Source organism: Ovis canadensis, chromosome 5 (assembly GCF_042477335.2).
Source record: "Ovis canadensis isolate MfBH-ARS-UI-01 breed Bighorn chromosome 5, ARS-UI_OviCan_v2, whole genome shotgun sequence".
In the NCBI taxonomy this organism is placed as follows: Eukaryota; Metazoa; Chordata; class Mammalia; order Artiodactyla; family Bovidae; genus Ovis; species Ovis canadensis.
In genome coordinates this window covers 25,642,814-25,667,468 of record NC_091249.1, presented here as the reverse complement: position 1 = coordinate 25,667,468, position 24,655 = coordinate 25,642,814, and the positions used below count along the sequence as shown (strand labels likewise).

Genomic DNA, 24,655 nt, shown 5'->3' with positions numbered 1-24,655 from the left:
AGGCGAGGGGAGCCCGGGAACGGGTGTGAAGGGAAAATGGCAATAGGCGAGGCTTTGGGCGTTTGCCTCGCAGCCGAAGCCCCAGAATGACGCCGACTAGACTCTGAGGGGGGCTGTGGCATCCTTCGGACGCAGGCGCGACACCCTCTCGCCCGGGGCGCGGCCCAACCTTCCCCGCGGCCCAGCAGAAGGGGACCCGGCGCGGGCGTCGAGGGCCGGCCTGGTTCTCGTTCTGGGACTTTAGCCATTTGCAGCACCGGAGGCCTGCGCCAGAAGGGGCTCAGATGGCGGCGTCCCTTCCCCGGGCGCGCGGGGTGGGGCTCGGGGCCGCAGTGGCCTCTGCCCGTCCTCCCGTGGCCTCTCGACATCCAACGGGCGATAATGCGCGAGAGGGCTTTGCAAAGAATGCGAAATTCATGATTCCTACTCTTTGGCCGCTCGAAGGACGTTTAGAGCTTAGGTGCCCCAGAATCTGAGGGCAACTTTGGGGCGTCAGTATGGAGAGAACCCTTGTGCTCGCCTCAGCCGCCAGACCCTAAGCCTCGGGACGAGCCTCCCCATCTCTCCTTAAGTCGCCTCTTGTTGTGTGTGAATAAGGGCGGGGGAAATTTAGCAGGGGAGCATTTTTGTTTGTTTCAAGGGTTGGCTGGGTTTGGGGGCGTTTGGCCTCCGGCGAACACAGGGAAGAAATGTGACTAAGTGGCAGAAAATGCGCTTTCCCTTTCCCTCTTTCCCGCCCTCAGGCCGCGGGAGTTGCGCAGCTTCTAAGAACCTTTACACAAAATTTCCCCTCCAGATCTACTCTGATCGGCACCGCCTTCCCTGAGCCCTGACTTCTTGAATTTGGGGCGCTAAGGCCTCTCTACCCATTGCTACCAGCCATTTTGCAGCACTTCTGGGCAGGCCAGGGGGGAGAAGAGGAAAAGTGGAAAAAGAACATGTGCGCCGAGTGGGCCCCGACTTAACCTGTTGGAGGGGGAGGCTAATGTCTGGTAGGCATCTCCCTAGTGAAAGCCTCCCCCCGCCCCGCCACCCCACCCCCACCCCGCCACCCCACCCCCACCCCGCCACCCCACCCCCACCCCGCCACCCCACCCCCACCCCGCCAAGCTCTAGCAGCCCCCGGCATTCAGAGAAAGCGCTCCGACCCGCCTCTCGGAAGCCAGTCATAAACCCGACTTCTCATCACCCGAATTACTTAAGGGCGCTTTGCTGGTGTTAGGTCCTTTTCCTTTTCCACGTGCAGATGACTCAGCCCTCTCCAGCTGTGACTGGGGAGGTGACCCGGGGCAGCGGTTGACACTGTGCTCCGTACTCTTGACCCAGAGGTGCCCCATCCCCGCCGCATCCACTTCCCCAAGCTTCCAGACCACACTTAGCTCCCCTTTCCTCTCTTTTTATTTTTCGGGTCATATTTTCCCTCTTCTCTAAAAAAATTATTTTCAAAATTGTAAAGGAGTTTTTGTACTTTTTTTTTCTTAACGTGAGACAGAGGCTGGATAATGGAAACAGGCATTTACAAAAAGCTGGGGGGTGGGGGGGATATATATGCCGGCAGGCGGTGGAGCTCAAGCCTCGCCTGTTTGGCGACTGAGCTTTTCGGTCGCCGGTTCCCTGGTTAGAACCGGCGTGGGGCACCTGGGATGTCTGCCGCTGAAAAGGCGCTGGAGAAATGCGAGGAATGATTATGATTTTAATAAAATTGTCTCTCATTTAGGAGCGCGCTTCTGCACTGCCTCTGTCGTCGGAGCCCGGGTTTGCCACGGCAAAGTCTGTAATCAGAGAAAAATACCAGCTTTGTTGAGGGTTAGAATATATCATTGGCTAATGTGTGTGGTTTTTTTTTTTTAATAATGCTAAGCATTGGAATAATTAAAGAGTGAGAAATAACTCGTCTCTCCTCTCCCCTCAGCATTGTCTTATTTAAGGGTGGAAGGCGCACTTTTAGGCAAAGCTGGTTAGTTTTAATGCAGGCTTTTTTTTTTTCCTCAACTGCCTTCCCTCCGCTCTGGTCTGATTCGCAAATCCCCAAACTGGCACAAGCCGGGAAACTTGCTTCTGCCGCCGTTCTTCTCCCGGAGTTGGAGCCTCCCTTTCCTTTTTCCCCCTCTTCAGAGACAACCCTCTCCTCGTCCCTCCCCCGCCTCTGAGCCCTGACCCACTGCCTGGTTTTCGCTAGAGCGATTTAAAAAAGAAAGGAAGAAAGGAGCCGGGCTCTGGTACCCCCGTGCCAGCCGAGGGCGTGTTTCCCTGGCCGCTGGCTGGTGAGAGAGTCAAACCCGGTGGCTGTCGGGTGTAGGGTCTCAGATGCAGAATCTTGCCCTGCAACTCCCCTCTCCCCCCCAAAAAAAAACAAGTAATCAAATAATTCTAAAGATTGTAGGCTCATAGAGCTCAGATCCCTTGTCATATTTTAAATGAAGCAGAACAGTTCTTTCTTTCCAACCTCATATGCAATAGGAAGAGAAAATTCAGTCCTCGAGAGCTTGCCTTGGCAGCCCTATGCCCTTAGTAGAGGGGAGAGCTGCCTGCTTGGGCTGAGCCTGGCGTCCAGCCCCACCATGGTGCCGCTAACCACAGGGCCTAGATTTGGGGCAGGAGTGCAGGGTCCAGGGCAGTGGTGGGAACAGCCTGGGGAGATATGAGAATAGAAAGAAGAAGCTCTTCATAAGGATTTCAGAGGTTTGCTCCAGGCTCCTCAGAGAGGAAGCTGTTGCCTTGGTCATTCCCCCAGGTGTAGGGGAAGGACGGGCTTGAAAGGAAAAGAGGCTTCCGCCATGCCATGCTCGGGGAGGACACAGCTGCCATGAGAAAGGAAAGGTGAAAGTGGGCAAGAAATTGGGGGTAGGGGCTTTTACAATGGCTTTGAGTTGCAGAGGGAGTTATTTATTTATTTATTTACCTCAGGTGTTTTCAATTAAATGTGTTCCTCTTTTATTTTCCTTGTTATTCGGTGCTTAGACTTTTCAGCAATCCCTTGCATTCATATATATTTTTTTTTTTACATAAGCAGAAACTTTTTTCCCCCTCGGAGAGATATTGTGGGAGGTATTTTGCCTTCAGTGCTTTCTCTTTCCTGCTTTTTTTAAAATTTAATTTTAAAATTATAAAGTAAATTTAGTGCGAGTGAAAGTGACGGGGGAGCCAGCTGGGGCTGAATTCAGGGAAGGTGGAGGCAGCTGCAGCAGAGTTGGGCCTCCCAGCCCCACCCCAGGACCCCCTCACACTGTAGGCCCCCTTCTGCCAACGCCACCCCCTTCCTCTCCCTGGGAGGCTCCTCTGGACAGGGATGAGGAGAGGCTGTCCTGATAGATGCTCATTCACTCTTCAGGAACCCCTGACTCTGCAGAGCCACGTTTCTTTTACGACCCACGCATACCAGGGGCCCCCAGTTCCTGCCTGCTTACTCCCCCTCAGTCACTGTGGCTATTCTGTTGAGTTGAGCTTGGTGGGCCCTGTATGTCTCCCACATTTGCCCTGCTAGTCTGCTAACCCCACTGTGCAGTTGGTTGCCCTACTGAAGGGATCAGAGTAGGGCAGGCACAGAAAGAGACAGACAGACAGACAAAGGTGTAGATAACCCTCTGCAGCAGTGAGGATTCAAAAGGCTTCTTTACACTATGAATTTTTATGGTCACATGAGTAGTGCACTCAGCTCTGTAACACACGTGTATACTTAGGTGCTCAAATTTGAGGCTACCGGTGTGGGCAGGATCTATTTCTACGCCATATGAATTATGAGAACACTGGAGTTGAAAAACTGAAGGCCCCTTGAGCGGTACTGAAAATGTTCTATTTCTTAATCTGGGTGGGGGTATACAGGTGTGTTCACTTTGTGAAAACATATTGAGTGGAAGCCTTAGAACTATGTGCTTTCTTTCTATGTGTCACACTTAAGTTTAAAAGTTTGTTGTATTTTTTTAAAGGAAGGCACAGCCTCAAAAGTGAAGGCCCGAGGGTTACAAAATAATAATAACTATTATTTAAATAACAATGCTCTCCAGCCTGTTTTGCTCAGGTCTCCCCACTAAGGAATGGTGGGAGGTCTTGTAAAAATTAGTGGGTTGATAAATAACACTCTCAGGCATGTGGCCCACGGAGAGTTCCTGACCCATCCACGTGTGCACCGCGCCTGGAAACTGTTTGCAGACTTAGGTTTAGCTGTGGGATTTTAACATCTCAGGACCAAAGGATAAAAAGTGGTAAGGAAGATGTTCCATGCCAGTTACATTTTGCTGTCAACATCTGGAAAGCAAAATTGCAGCTGTTCTCCCCTCCCCATTACCACCTCGTCTTCTTTTTTTTTTTCTGCACACTTAGAGTTTTTGTTCTTATGCCATCCGTACTTCGGTTTTCTGCACTGTTAAAACATTTTCACGACTCTGATGAAATCGAGTTGCTGGGCTTGGGCTTTAAAAATATATATATATGTATATGTCTGTGTCTTACAGTCTGACAATGTAATTTTTCTTGAGCGATTTATTTGAACAAGCCGGCAATCAGTGGATAATCCCCTCCCCTATCCAACCCTTTCTTGCCTTCCCAGCACCGTTCAGGCCCAGAGCTTGGGGGAGAGCGCTTGGCTACCCTTGCCTCGGCTCCCTTGGGCAGGTACTGACAGCTTCTCCCTCCACGGCCCTTCTGCGGTGTTTTTGTTTTCCCTTCGCCCCCCAAAAATATTTGAACCAAAAAGCCTCTTTTTTTTTTTCCTCCACCCACAGCAAACTGAAAGGGCTAGTGAACCGTGATTCAACAGAGCGAGGGCGCCTCTTTTCTTCCTTAGCATTAATTAACTCAAGTTCGTTAGGACGTCGGGTCTGTCGCCCACAGTTTTCTCTTGTGTGTGCTGAATCGGGTCATAGAGGGAGACTTCCCATGCAAACAGTTTGTGTTGGAGCTGGAGGACACAAGAGGGGGAGAGAGGGTAAGAAAGAAAGGGAGCCAGTGAGGGATGGATTGTGGCCGAGGGGTGGGCACAGTCCTAAGCTCTGAGCACCCTGGTGCCAGCCTCCGAAGGGGCTCCACACCAGGGGAATGAGGATTCTCGGATTTCCTTGGCAGTGATCCTGATAATAAAATAGTTGGGCGGCGGGGGACAATGCATTTTGAGGGATTGAAAAATGTCTTCCTTCCAACTCCTAAAATTGTACATTTGGGGGAAGCCGCTTCCCTGAACAGGGCCCGCCCAGCTCCCCGAGCCCTCGGAGCAGTGAAAACCTCGGGCTGTTCCCATCCTGGCCACCGGCTCTCTGCCCCAGGCTCTGGGCACTGCCTGTTGCCACAGCAACTGCAAGAAAGAGGTTCTCTCTGGGCCGAGGGGAGTGCAGACCAGGCAGAGGGCACCCGAAGCTCAGAGAAACTCCCCTTTTGCCCTGGCCCTTTTCTCCTGTGGCAGAGGCAATAGACCCGGCAAACAAGGGGGTGTCAGGGCAGGAGCCCACCAAGAGGAACTGTGAAGGCCACAGGAGTTGCCTCCAAGCGCATGGGCGAACGGTGGGGGAAGGGAGAGGACCGTCTTCCCTGGAGGATCCCCAGGCTTTTTCTGGGGTCGGTAGTTGGGGCCCAGGCTTTGGGTTTTCAACATTTTGCTGTTTGTTCTGGCCTCCTCTCTTGCCCTCCAGATATTTTCACAACGTGCTGGGCACAGACCTCGTCTTCACGTGCTTGTCTCCCCTTCCCGTGCCTCGTCAGTTTTTCAGTTCTCCTTTAGCGGAAGTTGTAAAGTTGGCTTGTGGGGTTCTTCCTTCTTCCCGGGGCCCTTGGTCACCAGGAGTGACACTTTGCAGACCAACGTGGTGGGTGGGTGAGGCTCAGGCTTCGCACTGCCCTCGCCCTGTGAAGCCTTCGGCTGTCATCTGTCCTGGGCATTCTTATCTTCGGAGGCTCCTGTCCTCAAGTAGACCCCTGGATGGACGACTGGGCTCCCACCCTCCCGGCTTTTGCATCTATTTGGTGATACAAGAAAGTTTCAAGCTAGGTAGTGAATTAAAGACGAGGGTTTTGCTTCTTTTACTCTGTAAACAATGAAAGTAAACAATTTCCAGTTGCACTAGGGAGAATAGACTGTCTTCCCCAACACCTCCCTTCCCACCCGATTTTATTCAGGGCCAGGAGGGAGAGGGGAGATGTGCCTGGAGCAGGGTAGTGTTCGGAGCCAGAACGACGCTGCCTGTTGGCCTGATCCCAGGCCACCGCTCCGGGTTTGTAGTCCTGAGGAGAAAAGGAAGGGAAGGAGTGGGGGTCTGCTTATAGGAGAGGAGAGCACAGCCTGATTCTGAGGCAGGCCTGGTCCTAGACTCAGCCCGGGGTGTGGGGCAAGTCCACTCAGCCAGCTGAGGGTGCCAGAAAACCCCGTCCGGGCCGCCATTCCTGAGCAGAGGAAAACAGGCCCAAGTCAGCCAAAAACCCGCTTTGTCCAAATTCTTCGAGCCTCCTCGCAATGTGCATTTTCTGGTTTCCATGCTTGGCGGTTCCAGAGTCTTGGATGACTTTACACTGGCTGCAGAGCCCCTTCCTGCCTGCCCCCCCAGCAAGGGGAGGCCCCACCCACCTCTCAGATAAGCAGCCAGCCCCTTCCTTTTGCTGCCTACGGTGGTTCTCTTTCCATTTCTGTCGGGGAGTCGGGCCACTGCTTTCTTGTACCCCTTCAGTGGAACAAGATGGGAGAGCTCAGAGATATGAAGTTGGCTTCCTTTCAGTTCAGACCCAGGCTGACTTATAAAATCCCAGGAATTAAACTGGCTCATCAGGGCTCTATCTGTGGCCTTTTAAAATTTCTTGCCTCTTTTTTTACTAGGCTGCAGATATACAGTAGTACAATGGATCCTGATATGTCTGGTAAATCCTAAGTAGGTTTTGTGAGTCATTTGCACTCTTTCCGTATAGTTCTCCAAATTAACACAGACAGATATAAAATTAGTATGTGTCCAGAGTCTGAAAGAATAAATCTGAGCCTTAAAGAAGGCAGGATGTAGACAAATAGAATTTTTTTTTTTTTAAGATAAGGTGACCTCCAAACAGGGACCCTGTTTTTAAAGATATCAGTTTTTTGCACTTCTAGATGTTTCACTATTGGCAGGTATAAGTCGATTGCAAAACCTGTCTCAGGCTGGGAAAATTATTTTGTTTCCTTGAAGATTTTGAATACTGTCTATATGAGTGAGATTCTGTACACATGTCCCTGTTTTCCCTCAAATAATCCACAAGGCCTCATTTGTTCTGTCGATTTTTGGGAAAACGACACATTTAACTTTCTCAAGCTAGAAGCAGTCATGTTAGCTAGTTTTCCTTCTTCCTCATGCTCTTCTTTTTCTCTTTTTTGCCCCTGTCCTAGAGTCTTTATCTTTTCTCCTTGTTCATTTTTCCTTTTCAGCTGTGTCCTCTTTCCTTCCTTTTCTGTCCTCTCTTTTTGCAGTTTTGGGCCCAGCTTGTCTTTCTCAGGATTGGTCTTCCTTCTCTCTTTCTTTCTACCTCTTCCTATTCCTCTTAACCCCCGTCCCCCCACCCCCCGCCCCCTGTGGCCTGTTCATTCTTTTTCTTTTGGAGACACATTTTTCCTAGTGATGGCTAAAACCAGCACGGGTATTTCAGAAATGTTTCCGTGAAAACTGTTTCTTTAAAAAAAATCAAATTCTATATACGTGACAGTAATGAGAGAGGCCTTTCTCTAGCAAAGGCAGAAAAATTCCTTTCCACAAACTAAAAGCTCATGTGAATTTTAAAAGTCTAATCTGACTTCTCCGATTTTTGTTTTAAATGAGGGAAAATACCTTCTCCTTCAGATTTTGCTTAAGTTTTTTCCTTTGTTGTCTTTAATTTTCTTTTTTTGCTCACTACTCTCTCACCAGCATCACTGGCTTCCTTACCCCTTCGTTGCTTTTTCTCTCATTCCCTTTCTTCCCTCCCCTCTCCTTCTCCTCCAAGGCCTGCCTGTCCCCTTGTTCCGTCCAGCCCCTGAGCCCTTGCATTTATGGGTGACTCAGCCCTGGAGAAGCCTTGAATCCTCAGAGGGGTTTTTTTGGTGTGTGTGTGTCTTGGCTCTCTTTGGGGTGCAGGGTGCAGAGTATCTGAACTCCCAGCCGAGACCTGAGACCAAGGGGAGAAGAGAAGGAGGCTGGGTCTGGGACAGGTAATCTTCCAGAAGGAGTCTCTCTGCTCTCTTAACAAAAGGGGGACAGTCCCCTTTTGTCTGGGGCTTCTGTGGGGCGTGTCCAGGACCCAGAGCTGCCACCAGTGGCATTCAGGAGGAGGGGGCTGTAGGGGTGGGGCAAGCCAAGTGTTTCTCATGGAACCTGAGCAATTCTTCTCAGTGTGCCCTGCAGGAGGGAGAGAGAGATCTTCTCAGCACCCTCCCCTGGCTGCTCACCCAGGAAGGCCTCCCTCTGAAGGAGCAGGGTGAGGGGAGTGCTGCCTGGGAGTCCCTCAGCCCACCTTCAGGGTTGCTGGCCACCCCACCGGCAGGGCAGGTGAAGGACAAATGGTGATTGTTCTCCTTCCCCATTCCTCCCCTGGGAAGCACCAGGTTGCTCCTCCTGTTAAGGGAGAGTTGAGGGAGCACAGTGGGTCCCCAGGCTCCACCAAGATACTCCACTGGTCGTCCAGGGCCACTTTTATGTCCAGTCTCTCCAGCATTCCATTGACCTTTGACCTCTCCCTTCATCCAAGGTCTTGTCCTATTTCCCTAACTTCCAGTGGAATCCATCATCTCCCCTGCCACCTGCCCAGCTGTGCCACCGGGATTCAGAGTTGACCCATGTTTAGTGCCTGGCAGGGTGATCTGTGAGAGGGAGCATGATAGAATTTTTCAGGAGGCTCACGCTGGCCATGTTCTGTTTGGTGTCCAGTATTTAGTATGAATCAAAATACCAGAGAAACACAGCATGCCAAATATAAACTCACTTGTGGTTTCTACCATCTCATCTTGACTTCACTTATTTATTTTTTGTTCCATCTCATCTTGAGATGGAGAGGCAAGGTTTGGTATCTTATGTTACTCAGTTAACATCCTTGGCTAATTGGACTGAGGGTGCTTATTAACGTGATGTTAGGTATTGAATGCCACCCTAAGAGGCCTGTCTTGCAGTGACACCTGCCTCTTGCTCTCTTGCCTCTTAACTGTTTCTCTCTGGCCGCCCATGACCTCACTTCAGGCCAGTCAGGGCCTGGCCTGAGGTACCAGGTGCTGGGTGGCACGTTCTCCATTGTCTGGGTCCAGCAATGCCCAGGCTGCATGTTCTGTTGGGGCACACCCCTGGCCCTCTTCCTCGAATCTTTCTGCTGGGCTTAAAGACCACTGAGGGTTTCAGATGGGGAAGAAAGGGGCGAGAGTGAGCAGTGACCTTTCTGTTGCCAGCTGAGGGTTGAGCCTCACCTGGGGAGAAGACAGCTGTAGGAACTGGTTTCTGAGTAGGGTCAGCCTCTCCCGGTCGGTGTTAACCTCCTCCTCTGCTCTTCCATTTTTTTAAATAACTGCCTCCTCCTTAACTGCTTTACAAAGGCCTAAAGCTTGGCTGCTCCGGAGCCCCTACCGGAAAGGACCCCGCGGAGACTGCCACACTCCTGGCTGCCCTCCCCTACGCCCCTCTTCCCACTGGGAAGGAAGGCCCAGAGCAGGGGCCTCCGGGGAGCACGTTCGGGTGACTCTGTTTCCCCAAGGCTGTCTCAAGTTTCCTGACCGGGCTCTCTTCTGCCTAGTTCCCTTTCTTAGCTCCCTCCCTTCCATTAAGTTTCTTATTTTATGCTCTTATACCTTGCTCCCTGTGGTTTGGGCCCTTTAATCTGAATTGAACAGGGCATAGGTGAGTGTTCACCCTCCTCCAACCAAGGAACTCTAAACACTGAGCGAGTGGAGCAGGCAGAGCTGGAGAGCGCAAAGAACTGAGAGTTGAGGAGGTGCTGGTGGTTCGAGGGTGGCAAGGCGCAGGGTCTGGAAGTCGTGTCCACCTTCCTGCCTTTGTCACTTCCCCCTGGGGTTGGCTGCTGTGTTTGTGGCTGAGTGTCGTGCTTGTCAGCGGAGTGCTGTGACAGGAGGCTATTTTAATAAACTGTTGCAGTTTCTCCATCGGAGCTGCACTGCGTTGGCATCCCTCTTCACCGCTAATGGAGCGTGTGTGGCTGGGTGTGGGCCGAGGGAGGCACCGAGCTGGATGGGGGCTGGGGAGAGCGAGGCTGGGCAGTGCTGGGGGCCTGCCTCCCAGTCTGGGAGCGCTCCGGGGAGCGCCGCCAGACTGGGGGAAGGGGTGGCCGCACCCTGGGCGCCGGGTCCCTGCCCTGGAAGTGCTGCTGGCAACGACACTTTCCAAGCTCTCTTTCTTCTGCTCTTTCTATTCATAGCACGGCAGGCAGGCTCGTGTGTATGGCCGGGGAGGAAAACTTCCACTCGCCCCTGTGCGTCCCATAAATAAAAAAAGAAATAGAACCAGAAAAAGAGTGTGCGGGTCTTAGAGAAAGAGACTGAAACCAAAACACAGAGAGAAGGCGCAGCTGCTTTCCCCAAGGCCTTCTGGGGCTCCCTCCCGCCCGCCAGCCCGCCCGGAGTCAGGCCTTTATTTATTTATTTTTCTGGCTTAAAAAAAAAATTCTGTGTCTTTCTCAGTCCCAGTCCCCCTCAACCCCCTTCAGATTTGCTGGGTGGCCACTGCCAAATAGACCCGAGTAGGAGCCTGGAATGAAAAATTCATAACTGCTGGACTTTGCTTGTTCATTAGACGTGAACTTGTCGATTGGGCAAATTGTTTTTGGTCTCCAACTGCCGGGGGCTCTCCCCACCCTCTCGGCTCGCCCGGTTCCCTCCTCCCCTTGGACGCAGCCATTGGCTGCTCGAGGATGTCTCATTGCCAAATAGGTGGATCCTTCTCTGTCTCCCTCCCCCCTTTCTCCCCCCCACCCCTTTTACTGGCTTTGGCACCAGCGAATGGATGGGGATTGAGCATGAAAGGGGAGAGAGAGAGGGAGTTTGAGAGAGAGAAAAGAAGCAAAAAAAAAAAAAACAACCCAAACCCAACCAGCGCACACACATACACACAAACACGCACACACTCACACAACACACACACACACACACAGCCCCATCCACGTCCTCCCTCTCTCCCTCTCTCTCTCTCCTTGCCTCCCTCCCTCCCTCGCTCCCTCCCTCTTTTGCACGCTTCTGCCAGCGACGGTCTGCAGCCGGTCCGAACTCGTCCTCTTCCCCGGGAATCTGTGAGCTCCCCCTCTGCCTGCGATCAGGCTCAGAGGCGGAGGGAGGCAGCCCGAAGTTTACACCCCTGTGCCGCTGCCAAAGCCGAAAGCCTTTTTCTTCAGCCGCCGATCCCCCCACCCCCTGTTTTGTTTTTGTTTTGTTTTCCACAGGGGTGGGGTGGGGCGTGTTGTGTGTTGGGGGTGGGGTGGGGTGGGAGGTAGGTTTTTGACTTTTAAATTTTGTATATATTTTTTTAATTTATTTATTTTTTAAAAAAGCTAGAAGAGGATGCACAGGGGGTGAAACTGAAAAAAGAAATTTTTTTTGGTTGGCTTTTGTTTACCTGGCGTGTGTGGTAATCGACTCGCTCCCTCTCTCTGCTTGCTATCCCTGACCTTTCTTTTTGCTCCTTTAAAAAAAATATTAATTTCCCCCTTCTGTGCAGTGGAGCATGGGGGGGGGGAGGGGGAAGGGTTTGAGAATCCACCCAAGCCCGGCCCCTAGTCCCCAGAACACCAATAATAACCCCCTTTAAAACATTTACCTTCCTCCCCTGCTCCTCCCCCGCCCCCTCCCCCCACCCGCCCCCAACTCACAACTCTGTTGAGTCCAGAAGCTCAGAATCGGGCGTTGGGCTTTGCCGGGTGCTTCAGATCAATGGTAATTATTTATTTTTTTCCAGTTTTATTTTTGTAAACAGAAATCAATTATTATTTAAACTTCAAACAAGCAAACAAGCAAAAAAGAAAAAGAAAAAAAGGAAAAAAAAAAAACAAAAAAAACAAAAAGCGAGAGCCCGGCCCTCTGTCACCTGACTGAGTGGGAAAGAGGGTGAAGGGGTCAGTGGGGACGGGGCACAGGATGCCTCCGTAGCTTTTAACCCTACAGTGGCTGAGACCACCACCTTATTTGTGCTAACAAGAAGCGTTTTGTTCCTTATGACTGTGGTTAACATTAGTATTGGTGTCGATAACAAAGCTGAAATCACATATTTAGGATTTAGATCTGATTTAAAAAATGCTGGGGTGGATGTTCCAATCGGAGCAGAAGAGAGAATGAAAACAGCCTGGGGAGGGGGAAGCCAAATCCGTTTCCTGGCTCGCTGACTCGCGGATGTCATGTTCGCTCTTCTGGGGGTGGCCAAAAACCTGCCGGTGTCGGGGCGTGAAGCGGCCCTCGCCTGCCCCGCGTGTGCGTCCACGGGCATTCGTGCAGACTGGACTCCGTGCCGGGGCGAGCTGACACGAGTTCGAGGCTGCATAGGACATGGAGATGTCATGGGCGCGACAGAGCCTGGCGGGGATACCAGCAGCGTGTGTGTGTGTGGACGGCAACGTTGTCTGTGCGCGCGTGTGTGTGAGTGAGTGAGGGAGAGAGAGAGAGAGAATAGGTGTGTGCTCAGGCTCTGGGTGTCTCTGTCTGGCTGCTGAGGCTGAGATGGGAGCGAGCGGCAGGCTAGGCTGGTGGCGGCTCCAGACCACACTTTCCTAGAACAATTGCAAGAGAAAATTGTCGTTGGGGGGGGGGAGGAGGAGGAGGAAGAGAAGGCGAAGGCGATTTTCCTTGTGCCCCCTTTCTAACGCTTCTTTTCTCCTTTTCTCTTTCCCCCCTCACCCCGTCTTCCCCTCCTCCCGTCTCCCCTCGCCCCGCATGCTCCCGGCTTGCCGCCTGCAGGATGAGTTCCACCCGTTCATCGAGGCGCTGCTGCCTCACGTCCGCGCCTTCTCCTACACCTGGTTCAACCTGCAGGCGCGGAAGCGCAAGTACTTCAAGAAGCACGAGAAGCGGATGTCGAAGGACGAGGAGCGGGCGGTGAAGGACGAGCTGCTGGGCGAGAAGCCCGAGATCAAGCAGAAGTGGGCATCCCGGCTGCTGGCCAAGCTGCGCAAAGACATCCGGCCCGAGTTCCGGGAGGACTTTGTGCTGACCATCACGGGCAAGAAGCCCCCCTGCTGTGTGCTCTCCAACCCCGACCAGAAGGGCAAGATCCGGCGGATTGACTGCCTTCGCCAGGCCGACAAGGTGTGGAGGCTGGACCTGGTCATGGTGATTTTGTTTAAGGGGATCCCCCTGGAAAGTACTGACGGGGAGCGGCTCTACAAGTCGCCCCAGTGCTCGAACCCCGGCCTGTGCGTGCAGCCACATCACATTGGAGTCACAATCAAAGAACTGGATCTTTATCTGGCTTACTTTGTCCACACTCCGGGTAGGTTGCTCTCCATCCCCCCTTCTCCCTCCGCCCCATTTTATTTTACTTGCTGGCATTTGTTCTGTTTATTGTACCTCTTCCTTCCAAGGGATCCTCTCGTGTACACACCAGGGGCCTAACTGGTGCACCCATTCTGCTGAGGCCTGCAGCTCCTTTGATGTTCCCCTTTCCCTTCCGTTTCCCTCCACTTGCTCCATTCTTCCTCCTTTGCTCATTTGCCATGTTACCGGTTTGATTTTCCTGCTTCTCCATCTTTGGAGGACTCAAAGACACTGCAGGTCCTAGGACTGGGGCCAGGACACCCAGGAATTACCCGCGATGGTGAGAGTTTGTGAGGAACACCACCACCATCACAAAAAAAAAAAAAACAACTCTCCTTGCTCTGATTTTAAATGAGTCAGAAAAAGTATTGGGGGGGCAGGTACCGGCTTTCCTGCAGCTTCCCCTCAAGTCCTGGGGAAAAGCCAGATTTGGCACAAGCGGGGTGGGCAGTGGTTCGATGGAGAGAGGGACGTGTAAAACCCTGGGATCTGAAACAGAATGAATAGAAAAGAGGAAAGAAGGCAGAGGCGAGCAGATTCTGGGGCCCAGATGCCCAGGCGGGAGCTGTTTTGGCTGGGATTTGGCTGACAGAGAGGAGAAAAGTCATTGATTTCATAGAGAGTGAAAATGAGCAGAGCTCCCTTGCGCTCTTCCCCTTTACCGCCCCTTCCCCTGAGGGTCTCAGCTGAGGTAGTGAGACCCCCTCCCCCCAGTGGATGCCCCAAGCCCCAACACCTCTGCTGGGGGTGGTGGGGAGCAGGCATTGCTGTGGAAGAGGTCTTAAAGAAACAATCAAAACTCTGTAAAATCTCCTTTTCCTTTTGTGCTCTCTCTCCTCTTTGCTTTTCCAATTTCACCCTGCATTTTGGGTTGTGGTGGTTCAGTTCTCCTCTGTTCCTTTTTTTTTTTCCCCTCCCTATCCTTTCCCTTTTTATAATTTCTTTCCGCTTTTGTTTTCTTACAAATTGAAACAGAGATGGCTGGTTAATTTTTAGCCTCCACTCAGCTACGCCCAATTTACTGCCGCCTTTGAAACCTAAACGGGCGGCACTCTGTGATTAAGCAAGGCAGAAGTGTGTTTACATTATGCCCAACCAACTTGTAATGAGAGGGCTACCAAACCTTTCTCTTTCTGTGTTTTTTTTCCTTTCCACCATTCCAACGTTTCCCCCTCCTTTCCCCCCCTTCTTTCTCTCTTCATGCGAATGTAAGAGAATGTGGCTTAACTTCAACTCTAGTGAATGTTCTTTCCCCCGCAAATATGTATGTGTGTGTGTGTGTGTGTGTATCTTCCTTCCTGTTCATTCACAAAAAAGAAAAGCAACTCACTTTTCTGCTGTGGTTACCCCCTTGCCTGTTTGGGATGTTGGGAGGAGAGAGATGACTTAATCCAAAAAGGAAATTTTGGGGCACTTTCAGTATTGCGTCAGGATTGAGGACTCGACTTGGATTAGCACTGAGAGTTTATATATTGGGAAACTCAGGAGGAGGAAAAGGTGATATTTTAGGCCTCTCTTCTTGCTCATTCTCTCTTCTGAGAAGTGGCTTTGGTGGTTGGATGGAGGCAGTGGACACCACCCCTCTCCCTCCTCCCCCATTGTATTTCCCTCTGTGGATCTTTCTAGGCCCATACCTGGCCCTGTGTGACTATCATAGCCCCCTCACAAAGAATGACCAACTGCTGGTCCTCTTCCTTGTTCATCTTTTTTCTTTCTGGAAAGGAGACCAAAGCAAAAATTTAAGTTATTCCCTGCTTCTCTGTCTGTGCAGCGAATCAGAATGGGAGGCAGTGGTATTGGAAGTGGACTGGGGCAGACTTGAAGACTTGAGCTTGCGTCTGTCAGATAGCTCCTCTCAGAGGGGCTTCTGTACCTTCCAGTTTTGCACCTAGGGCCCCTGAGTTGAAACCAATATCCATCTTCCTCCTAAGCCAGCTTCCTCAACCTTGCTCTGTAGCTGGATCCTGTAGCTGAGCTGTTTCCCTGACTTCTTTTATTTTAGGTCGTACTTTTTACCGCTGCTAGCAGGGGGGCCAAGGTAGGGTGAAGTATGTGTGATGGAGACCGTTTCCTGACCAGCCAGCTGGCTCCTGGACTGACCAGGCAGGTGTAAGGAGAAGGGTGGCACCGCTACTTGCCCGCTAGACAGAATGAGAAGATTTTCCCAGGAATATGAGTAAATCCATGCCCATCACATGTAGTCTTGGCCCCCTCTGTCTCAGCTGAGGCTGAGTTCCTTGACAAAAGCTGAGTGGGGAAATGAGGATATTTTCTTATAATTTGTCAACAGTTCAGGTCCCTGGACTCCAGATAGTTTCCAGGAAGGTAGGAATTTTGTTGCTGAAATTGCTTTAACTCAAGAGCACCTTTCTGAGGGAGTGGGGGTAAGTGGATATGGTGTGGCCTACCCATGGGCCTTGGGGAGATGGCTTGAGATTGCATGGAGTGGTGGGCATGGCTTTCTCTCCAAACCACTCCAGTTTCCTCGCAAATGTCTTCTGGCTGAGCCCTCAAACAGTGCCGGTCCAATAGGACAACCTTCCTCTCCCATGTCCATGCAAAGGTCTGCTCAGTAGGGCGCCACCTGTTCCTCCCCTATAAACCAGGGTTGGTGGCCGGGGCAGCAAGGGCTCAGACAAGCGTTACTTTAGAGTCTAAAAGAAATGCTGTCCTTCCCTTCCAATGGGCTGAAGAGCCTGATCTGGGCTGAACTGGTGTGCCAGGTTTGGTGACAAGCAGGCTTGTGATGGTAAGCCTGGGGGTGTGGCTTCCCCTGCAGGCGCCATTGTCATCCGTCATCCTTGGCCCTTGTGGGCCCTTGTTTTGTCTCACATGAAGCTTTAAGAAGTGGCATGGTTGAGAGGGACTAAAGGACGAGTGTATGTGACGTCAAGAGCCCTGCTCCCAGAACGCGGGGTCCTAAAAGGCCACTCAGTGTATTTTGCACCCTTCATGAGGGTGGCCTTCCTGCTGGCTACCTTTCCCATTCAGGAGGGGATGTTGAAGCAGAACTGGGTCCGGGAGCACTGCCATGGGAAGGAGGCTGTACATTTTTGACGTTGTCCTTCCATCCGAAGGGGGTGTCCCAGGGCAGTGGCTGGAGACAGGGGAGAACCTGGGGCCAGGCGGAAGGATGCTTGTGTAAGGAAGGGTGGTTGAACTGGTCTGGAAGCATGGCTATACTCTCCCCAAAGCTTCTGCAAGGATCTGAAGGTAAACGGGCATCTTCAGACCATCCTTAATCTAGGCCTCCATCCTAGAAAAGAAAAAAAAAAAATCTGAAAGTAATAAAATGCTTTATTGAATGAAAACGTCAGCTTCTCCCCGTCAGATCCCTCCAACAGGCCCACAGTGGAGGCCCATTAAGTCCAGGTGTTCAGGGGGTGACTCTTTTCTTTATCTCTGCTTTTTCACTACAGAGAAATTTACAGATAGAAGGAACCCCCATCACCAGTGCCAACTTATGGTTAGTTGCGATCCAGCCACAGCCCCTGATGCCCACCTACTCTGGGTTGTTTAGAAGAAAATCCAGGCCTTATAGCTTCCCCTGTGTTAATATTTCTGCACATGTTTCTAAAGATAAAGATTCTTGAAAAATGGAAACATAGTATCACTATCATGCTGAAATGGTTTCTTTAGCTGGGCAGTGTTCACATTTCCCTAATAGTCTCCGAATTTTGTTTGTGTAAGTCAAGATTCTGATCAGGTTCACGTACTAAAGTGGGTTGCTCCGTCTTGGAAGTCTCATAACCTCTAGGCGATCCTCCCCTTCTTCCTCCTTCCTCATATTGGTTTCTTTCCTGGCAGTTTTTGGGTTGTTGTTGTGGAAGGGACCTGATGGTTTCTCCTGTAGAGTTTCCCTGTCTAGACTCGGCAGGCTGTGTTCCCCTGCGTTGGTCAATGTGCTGCTCCGAAAGGCACTTCTGCCTCCCTCCTTGCCTCCGGGTCTGGGGACAGCTGGGCCTTACCTGTCGCAGGAAATGGATTAGCACCCGAGGATCTGTCCAAGTGAATTTTCTCAAGTGCAGAGTTGCCCTTCTCAGTATAAGAGCTCCCTGGTTTTCACTGTCTGCTTCAGAGCTTGGGGCTTTTCAGTGAGCGCCGGTTCTCTGGTCCAAGAGAGGGCTTCCTCGGCAGCGGAGGGCACTGGCCCGCCATGTCAGCCCTGCCAAGATGTGGTCGGTGCCAGTGGTGTCCCCCAGGCTTCTGCCGGATGCCTGGCCCCATCTGGTGGCTCTGGTGCAAGTGCATGGGAGTGGCCAAGGGCACACCAGCTGCCCTCTCCGGAGGCCTTGCTCCTCCTGAGGCCCCAGTGCCTCTTCACCCATGCCTCTTGTTTCCAGGCCCAGAAAGGCCGCTGGTCTGTTTTTGAGGCAGCACCATCTGGTGCCAGGGCTGTTGAAGACTGTGGAGCCCAGTTACCAGATTCCTAAAACCAGCAAGATACACCCGTGTAGGGTTAGGTGCCTTTGAGAGTGTCCCAGAAGAGATGTCCCTGTGGCTCGAGGATCAGCTTCCATCATTGTAAAAGTCTGCTGTTCAGCTAATTCAGAGGCTGGTGAAAGGGACTGAACCAGCTAACATGTAAAGGTACTGGCACATGGCAGGCAAGCAGCGGATGACGGCTGCTGCGATTCTGATGTTACAGCTCCCTGAGCCCTAGGACACCTCCCTGTCACCTTTACCTGTTGGTTTTATTTCTGCCTTAAGGGTCGAACGAGGTGAAAGCTTACTTTTCTGTAACACAGAAGTGTTTCAAGTGCTGGAGACAGGGCTCACAGTTCCTCTCCACCCCTTTTCCCAAGAAGTGGTCGCTTCTCCAGGGCAAATACTGCCAGTCTCTCACGCCTCCCACATTTGACACACCTCCTTGCGCACTTGCCGTTTTGGTTATCACCCCTGGAGGCCCTCTTAAACTGGAGCATTCTATACCGGACACGGAAACTCCAAGTTCGAGCAGATCCCAAGGTAGCTACACGATTTGCTAGGCCTTCCAGCTACATATTTTGCAGGGCCCAGTGCAAAATGAAAATGAGGGATTCCTGGTTCAAAATGATGAGGCGCTACAAAGAGACGATAGTTAGATCATTAAACCAAGCATGGGGTCTGCGTGACGGCCTAGGCTGCATACCTGAGAAGCCTGCCCAGGCCGCCTTCACTCTGTTACTGTGACACGGGGTTCCTGGGTCTGGGTGGTGTGAAGGTGTAATACAGTTCAGGCTGACTTCCGAGGGGGTGACCCCAAAGAAGAGATCCGAGATGCCCAGACCCCCCTGGAGTGGTCTCATTCTAGGGCTCCGTTAACCTTCTGCTCTTAACCCCTTTTGTCCATAGCATGTCCCTCCAGCCAGTCAGGGGTTCCCACTGGCTGTGATGTGCAGGCGGTCCTGGTGGAGTGCTCACTGTCATGGCTGAGTTGGAAGCTGTAGCTCAAGGGGGAAAAAAAGAACTACCTTTGTCTGAGTTTGAGCTGGCAGAGTTCGGCCCATGAATAAGCCAGAGGGGACCTGGGAGCCCAAGCATGGTGACCAGTTGTGCTCCATCGCCCACCCAGAGGAAACGGGGCCGCTCTGTAGCAGGAGGGCTGGGGGCCAGACGTGTGGAAGGACTTCCTGAGGCTTCGGCTTACTTTCTGGCACTGCAGCAAGATGGTTGAATTTTCTTTATTTGTGAAATACATGTGCACTTGGTGAACCTATGAAATGAGAGACTCTTGCATGTGGTCTGCAAGGTTTGAGCAAAGGTCCCCTGATAATTTCTAGAAGGCACCAACCTATAGATGTGATCCATGCCAGAGGCGAGGGGAGACCCCTCAGGGCTTCACAGGACAGCTCCAGGTGGGCTGTGAAGGGGGAGGCAGGGCCCATCTCAGCACCTTCTAGAGTTGTAGGGACCCGGGATGCTGAGGAAGGTAGGCCAAAGGGGTAGAAGGTTGTGCCCTGGTCCCCCTCTGTCCTGGCGTCCTGCAGCCGCTGAGCAGAGAAGGTACAGCTAAACGGCCCCCTTTCTGTCCTGGGAAGAAGGTGTCTCCCTCCCCACCCCTCTTTCTCTTTGCCCCGTCAGTCCCACCCCCACCCCACCCCCTGTCTCAGGAGCTGCCACGCTTCAGTTATTTTATCCTTCAGTGTCCGATTCAGAAGTCCTTTCAAAGGCCCCAGCAGTGTCAGCGCGGTGCTCACACAAAAGACCTCTTTGATTTCTTGTTTGTTTTCATTTGCCAGTGGAGGGGGAGGGGGCAGGAGAGAAAGAGCTTCTGGGTTTTAAAATTTTTATTTGGGTTGCTTCATTCTCAGAGGAGTTGGCTCCCAGGAACTCTTTTCTGAGTGAGGGGCTCAGAGGCGGGAGGTAGCCTTCTGGGGAGAAGCCTGGGACGGGGTGTGGGCACTGCCTCCCGAAGCAAGGGGGGGTTAGGATACAGTCTCCAATTCACCTTCACATGTTCTGTGTTAGGCCTGAAGGTGGGAAGGATCAGCTAGGAGTCCTGCTGCTTGTGTAAGGAAAGGTCGGAAGTGCCTCGCATGGAAGGACATTCCCCCTGTGAGCTGCATCCCCAGCAGCTGTAGGATTTGAAAGGTCCTGAACCTTGACTTTGCCGTTTTCCCTTTATCATCCCCGATTCTGCCGAGGCCTTCGTGGTTGGATGGATGGGAAAGGGTTGGGGGCGGGGGGTCCTTTTAACATGTAGACTCCTTGGAAACTCTTAGCACTCTGGAATACAGGCAGGGGCTCCCTACTCTCCATCTGGGAACTGGGAGGCTGAGAGGTCTGCGCTCCAGCCTGGCATCCTGCCGGCAGTGGTACACAGGCCCAGGAGGAACCCCTGTCCTCCCAGGCTCACATGTTTACCCCACGCCTCTTGTCTCCACATGATGACCGGCCTCTGAGATGGTGCGGCATGGGTCCCCCTTCCAGAGGATCCAGCCCATGGCTCGCAGAGGGCAGGCTGGTTCTGGCTGACGAGAAGGGAGCTGAGGCTGAAAGGAGACGGAGGACCACCAGTGCCCGTGGTTTGGGACCACAGACATGGATATCAGCACCTATGTGGGTGCATGACCTTCAGCTCATGTGGGCACACCTGATGTGCCGGTGAGAAGGGGTGCAGCTTGTGGTCGCTGTGTGTGTGTGGAGCCTGGTTGCCGGGGCTGGGGAAGAGAGAGCCGGAAAGCGAGGCTTGGGCAGGTGGTCACGGGCGTCAGCAACAGGGAAGTGTGCCCACTGGGTGAGGGGGGCTCCGCAGGCCTGCTTGGCAGACGGAAGGAGGAGGCTGGGGGGCTGAGAGATAGATAAATATAGCTGATGGCATTTCTCATGATAGGTTTTTCTTGGCACTGAGGGCACCGTGGCAAACAGTACGACAAACGCCTGGCCCTGCAGGCCGCCGTCGCCATTTTAAGCATGTTTGAGCCGAAGAGTTGTTGGCATTGGAAAAGGGTCCCAGCAGGCAGAGGGGCGGCGGCAGGGGGGTTTGGCTGGACTGGGCTTCACCCCCTCCCCACCCGGGTACCTGGGTTCCTTACGTTGTTTGTACACATGTCTAATATCTGATTTGGGGAGGTTTAAGAAAATATTCCAGGGTTGCCCTTTGTGGGCCTGTCTTCCAAGTGCCTTGTGCCCCCAGCGGCCACCGTGGCTGGCTGGCTCTCAGTGGTGGGGGGTGTTCTGACTCTTTTCCTCACTTTGATGTCTTAATGACGACCTGGCATGCCACTGCACCAGGGTCAGGGCCATCTTTTTTTTTTTTTACTGGAGCATAGTTGATTTACAATATTGTGTTAGTTTCAGGTGTATAGGAAAGCGTGTCAGTTATGCTTACATAAATATCCACCCTTTTTAGCTTCTTTTTTCCATATAGATGAATACAGAGTATTGAGAAGAGATGTCTGTGCGTCGCTTGTTATTAATTTGCAGGACATCCGATAACTTAAGGGACACTCCTTTGTCCAGGTGCCCTGTTGGTGGAGGAGAGGGCACACCTGTGGTCTCCATGCTCTGCTTTAATTCCATTTTTCCACTGAAGGTCCTTTATGGTCAAGGCACCGTGTTGAGTCCTGTTCGCGTGTTAACCACCGAAATTCTTAACATCGATTCTGGTTTTAAGCCCGCGTACCCAGTGGTGAGCATGTGTACTCAGGCGACACACACAGGGGTCTTTGTGTGCAGTGAGGAGCTGGGGAACCAGACTCTAGGACCTGGGAGGCTTCCTGGAAGGTGACCTGCTTGAACTTCACCTTGAAAGACAGTGAGGAATTAGCTCGTTTTTGTCAGCTGGCTGAGCCTTTTCAGCTTGTCTGGGGCCGATTGCATCCTCACAATGGTTGAGCGATATAGGCAGGGCAGGTATCATCATCCCCACCGTACAGAGAAGGGAACCCGGTACGGCAATGTCAGGGCGCTTGGGCTGCACAGTGTCCTGCAGAAGGACCCAGGTTTCTGGTCAGCGAGCACCCTGCCTCCCCTCTGTGGGCTTCGCCGCTCCTTGAACGTCATGGGGATTGCTGGCCTGGGTGAGGTCTCAGAGGAGAAAGCTGCGCAGGCCCCCATGGTCTCCCTTGCTCTCCAGGAGCTGAGACGGAGGGGCTGGAGCCCAGCCTGTGGCTCAGCTCAAGGGCTCCCCCAGCTGCTGAGCAGGAGGGTGGAAACAGACCGCGGGGACCTGGCCCGTCCTTGACAGTGGCCTCCGCTCCTGCCAGTCAGCCCCCTGCCCCTGAGCTGAGAGGCCGCATGCTAGCACAGACCAGGCGGGGAGGCTGGCTGCACACCCCCATCGTGCTTCGGCCAGCTCGGCTTCTTGGCACCCCGTCCTGGGGACGGTAGACTGTGCAGGAGGTCCAGGTGTGCGGCCGGGCAGGCTTGGCTGGATCTTGGGAATCCCTGATCCTTGCTCGGTCACGCCCTTTTTCCTGGGAGTCTGCTTGGAATTGCAGTTTGAAATAAAAGTGAATATAATTATCCTAATTAACCAGATGATCGCTGGGAGTTTTGCAATAATCTGTTCTTCATTGCCTTTTATGCTGCTGAATTCACGTAGACTCTCCCTCTTACCCTTTTTTGAAAGTTTGAAAACTTCAGGGTTCTGTATAGAAAAACTCTTCCAACATGTTGAAGGGGGTTGGGTGTGAGAGAGGATAGCTCACTGCTGAAGATTTTCCTGTTTCCCTGGCGAAGAAGACAGAGACCTCACCTCTTAACCATTGAAATCAGGTTCGTAGAGCAGGGTTTCCCAATCACGATGCTGTTGACTTTGGGGCAGGATCCTCCTGTGTCATGGAGACAGTCCTGTGCATCATAGAGGGGTTATCAACATCTCTGGCCTTGACCCACTAGACACACCCCTCGCCCCATGTGTGACAACCGAAATACATGCTTGCCAAGTCGTTTCAGTCCTGTCTGGCTCTTTGCGACCTTATGGGCTGTAGCCCGCCAGGCTCCTCCATCCATGGGATTCTCCAGGCAAGAATACTGGAGTGGGTTGCCGTACCCTCCTCCAGGAGATCTTCCAGACCCAGGGACTGAACCCACATCTCTTGCATTGGCAGGTGGGTTCCTTACCACTGGTGCCATCTGGGAAGTCCGACAACCGGAACACTTTCATACGTTTCCAAGTATTCCTGAGGGCAGAGTCGCCCCAGCTGAGACCCTCTGGCCTATAAGAAATGGAGAGATTCGAAGAAAACGTTCCCCAGATTCACCTCTTGCCTCTCTTCCAGTTTAGGACCCATTTATGTTTTCTCGAGTGGCGGCAGAACCTCTGAGCCCTGGCTGTTCCCCTCCTGTCCTGTTCCATTTGCCCCTTTCTGGGCAGAAAGACCCTGGATTAAAACCACGCGGGGGCTCCTCTCCCCTTGGGAACCACGAGTGCCGCTCTGAGTCTCCTGCTGAGCGTCCCTTCTGACGTTTTGCGTTGCAGTCTGTCTGGTGCCTGGGCTGCTGTTCTGGGGACGGAACCGGGATGCGTGGCTCAGCTGACCCGGGCCTGAGGGGAGAGCCAGTAACCACATCAGGCCCACCCCAGAGCCCAGAGAGCGGCGTTTTATTTCTGCAGCATGGGATGCAGAGACTGGAAGTGTCGCCTGTGCTTTGGCGCTACTCTTTTTAAAAGATGTATTTGATTTTTCTTATTATGGTAGTAAGACACACTCTTTATTAGAACTTCAAGCAACAGGGAAATGTAAGGGACAGGCTCTCCAAACCAGTCTCCTGTGCCAGAAAGAAACTTACTTCCCAGATCTGGGTAGGTTCTTCTAGTTTCTCATCAGTTAACTTCTCATCAGACCACTTTTAAATACAGAGGTATCTATTTTAAGAGCGGATGATATGTTTGGGCTAATTGAATTGGCTCCATCATGTGTTATCGTGGTCTTAAATTTTCCTGTCCCCTGCGCGTTCCACCCGTGTCCCCCGTCACCCCAGGTGCACAGTCCCTGTCCTCTTTCCCCTGAGATGACAGTTTCTATTCGCCCTTCCTGGGAGCAGGGTGAGCAGCAGAGCGTGTGTCGCCACCCGACCGGCCAGGCTCCTGCTCTGGGGCATTCCTGCCGGTGGTGTAACGCCGAGGGCGATGGTGGCAGTCAGGGCCCCCACAAAGCCTGGCCCCTGCGGGGTGACAAGGGAAGGAGGAGCCACTGAGGAGAGGCCTGCCTGACCGTGCCTGGCTTGGCCCCAGTCTTTGCCTCTTTCCAGCTCTTTCCTGGAGGGCCAGGGTGCTCCTCTGCATGGGGCCAACCCTCTGCCAACTGGCCTGGCATGCTGGAGGCTTTTCTAGACCCTACAGGCTCCTTCCAGGGGTGACTGCTGCTGGTTTTTTCCTTTCTTGAAATGGAGAGTGAAGTGTCTCTCAGCCTTCCAGGAATTACCCCTTCATAATTCTTTGTGTTGGGCTCAAAGATACAGCAGACAGAAGTGTTCTCTGCAGGCCAGGGGCAGGGACAAGACAGGAAGAGGGAGCCTGGATAGAGCTTTGCGGCTGGATCTGATGGCCTTCGGGAGGTTGTGGACGACAGCCGGGAGCAGGGTGACACCTGCTGACTCCTGGACAGGGTGGAGTGTGCGGAGAGACCCAGAGATCTCTGGAGGCGGCCTGCAGGAGGCCTACCGAGTGCAGCCTTGGGGAGTGTGTCCTTATTATGCCTGCAGATTATATCCCCATTAGTGTATAATTATTATGTAATGGGTGTTATTGCATAATGGCAGTTATATAACACGTGGCCCAGAATACGGGGGGGGGGG

At 52.5% G+C, this 24,655-nt stretch overlaps 1 protein-coding gene across 5 annotated transcripts in view; it reads left to right on the top strand.

Moving 5' to 3' along the window:
- NFIX (nuclear factor I X) overlaps nucleotides 1-24,655 on the top strand; it is a 97,107-nt gene that overhangs the window by 15,363 nt on the left and 57,089 nt on the right. For 3 of the 5 annotated variants that reach the window (XM_069590837.1, XM_069590839.1, XM_069590840.1), the window contains one exon: nucleotides 12,854-13,385. In XM_069590837.1, the coding sequence (XP_069446938.1) occupies nucleotides 12,854-13,385 (532 nt within the window). Of the gene's footprint in view, nucleotides 1-10,918; nucleotides 11,840-12,853; nucleotides 13,386-24,655 lie in introns of those variants that run through there. The other 2 variants (XM_069590838.1, XM_069590842.1) reach the window with 2 other exon arrangements.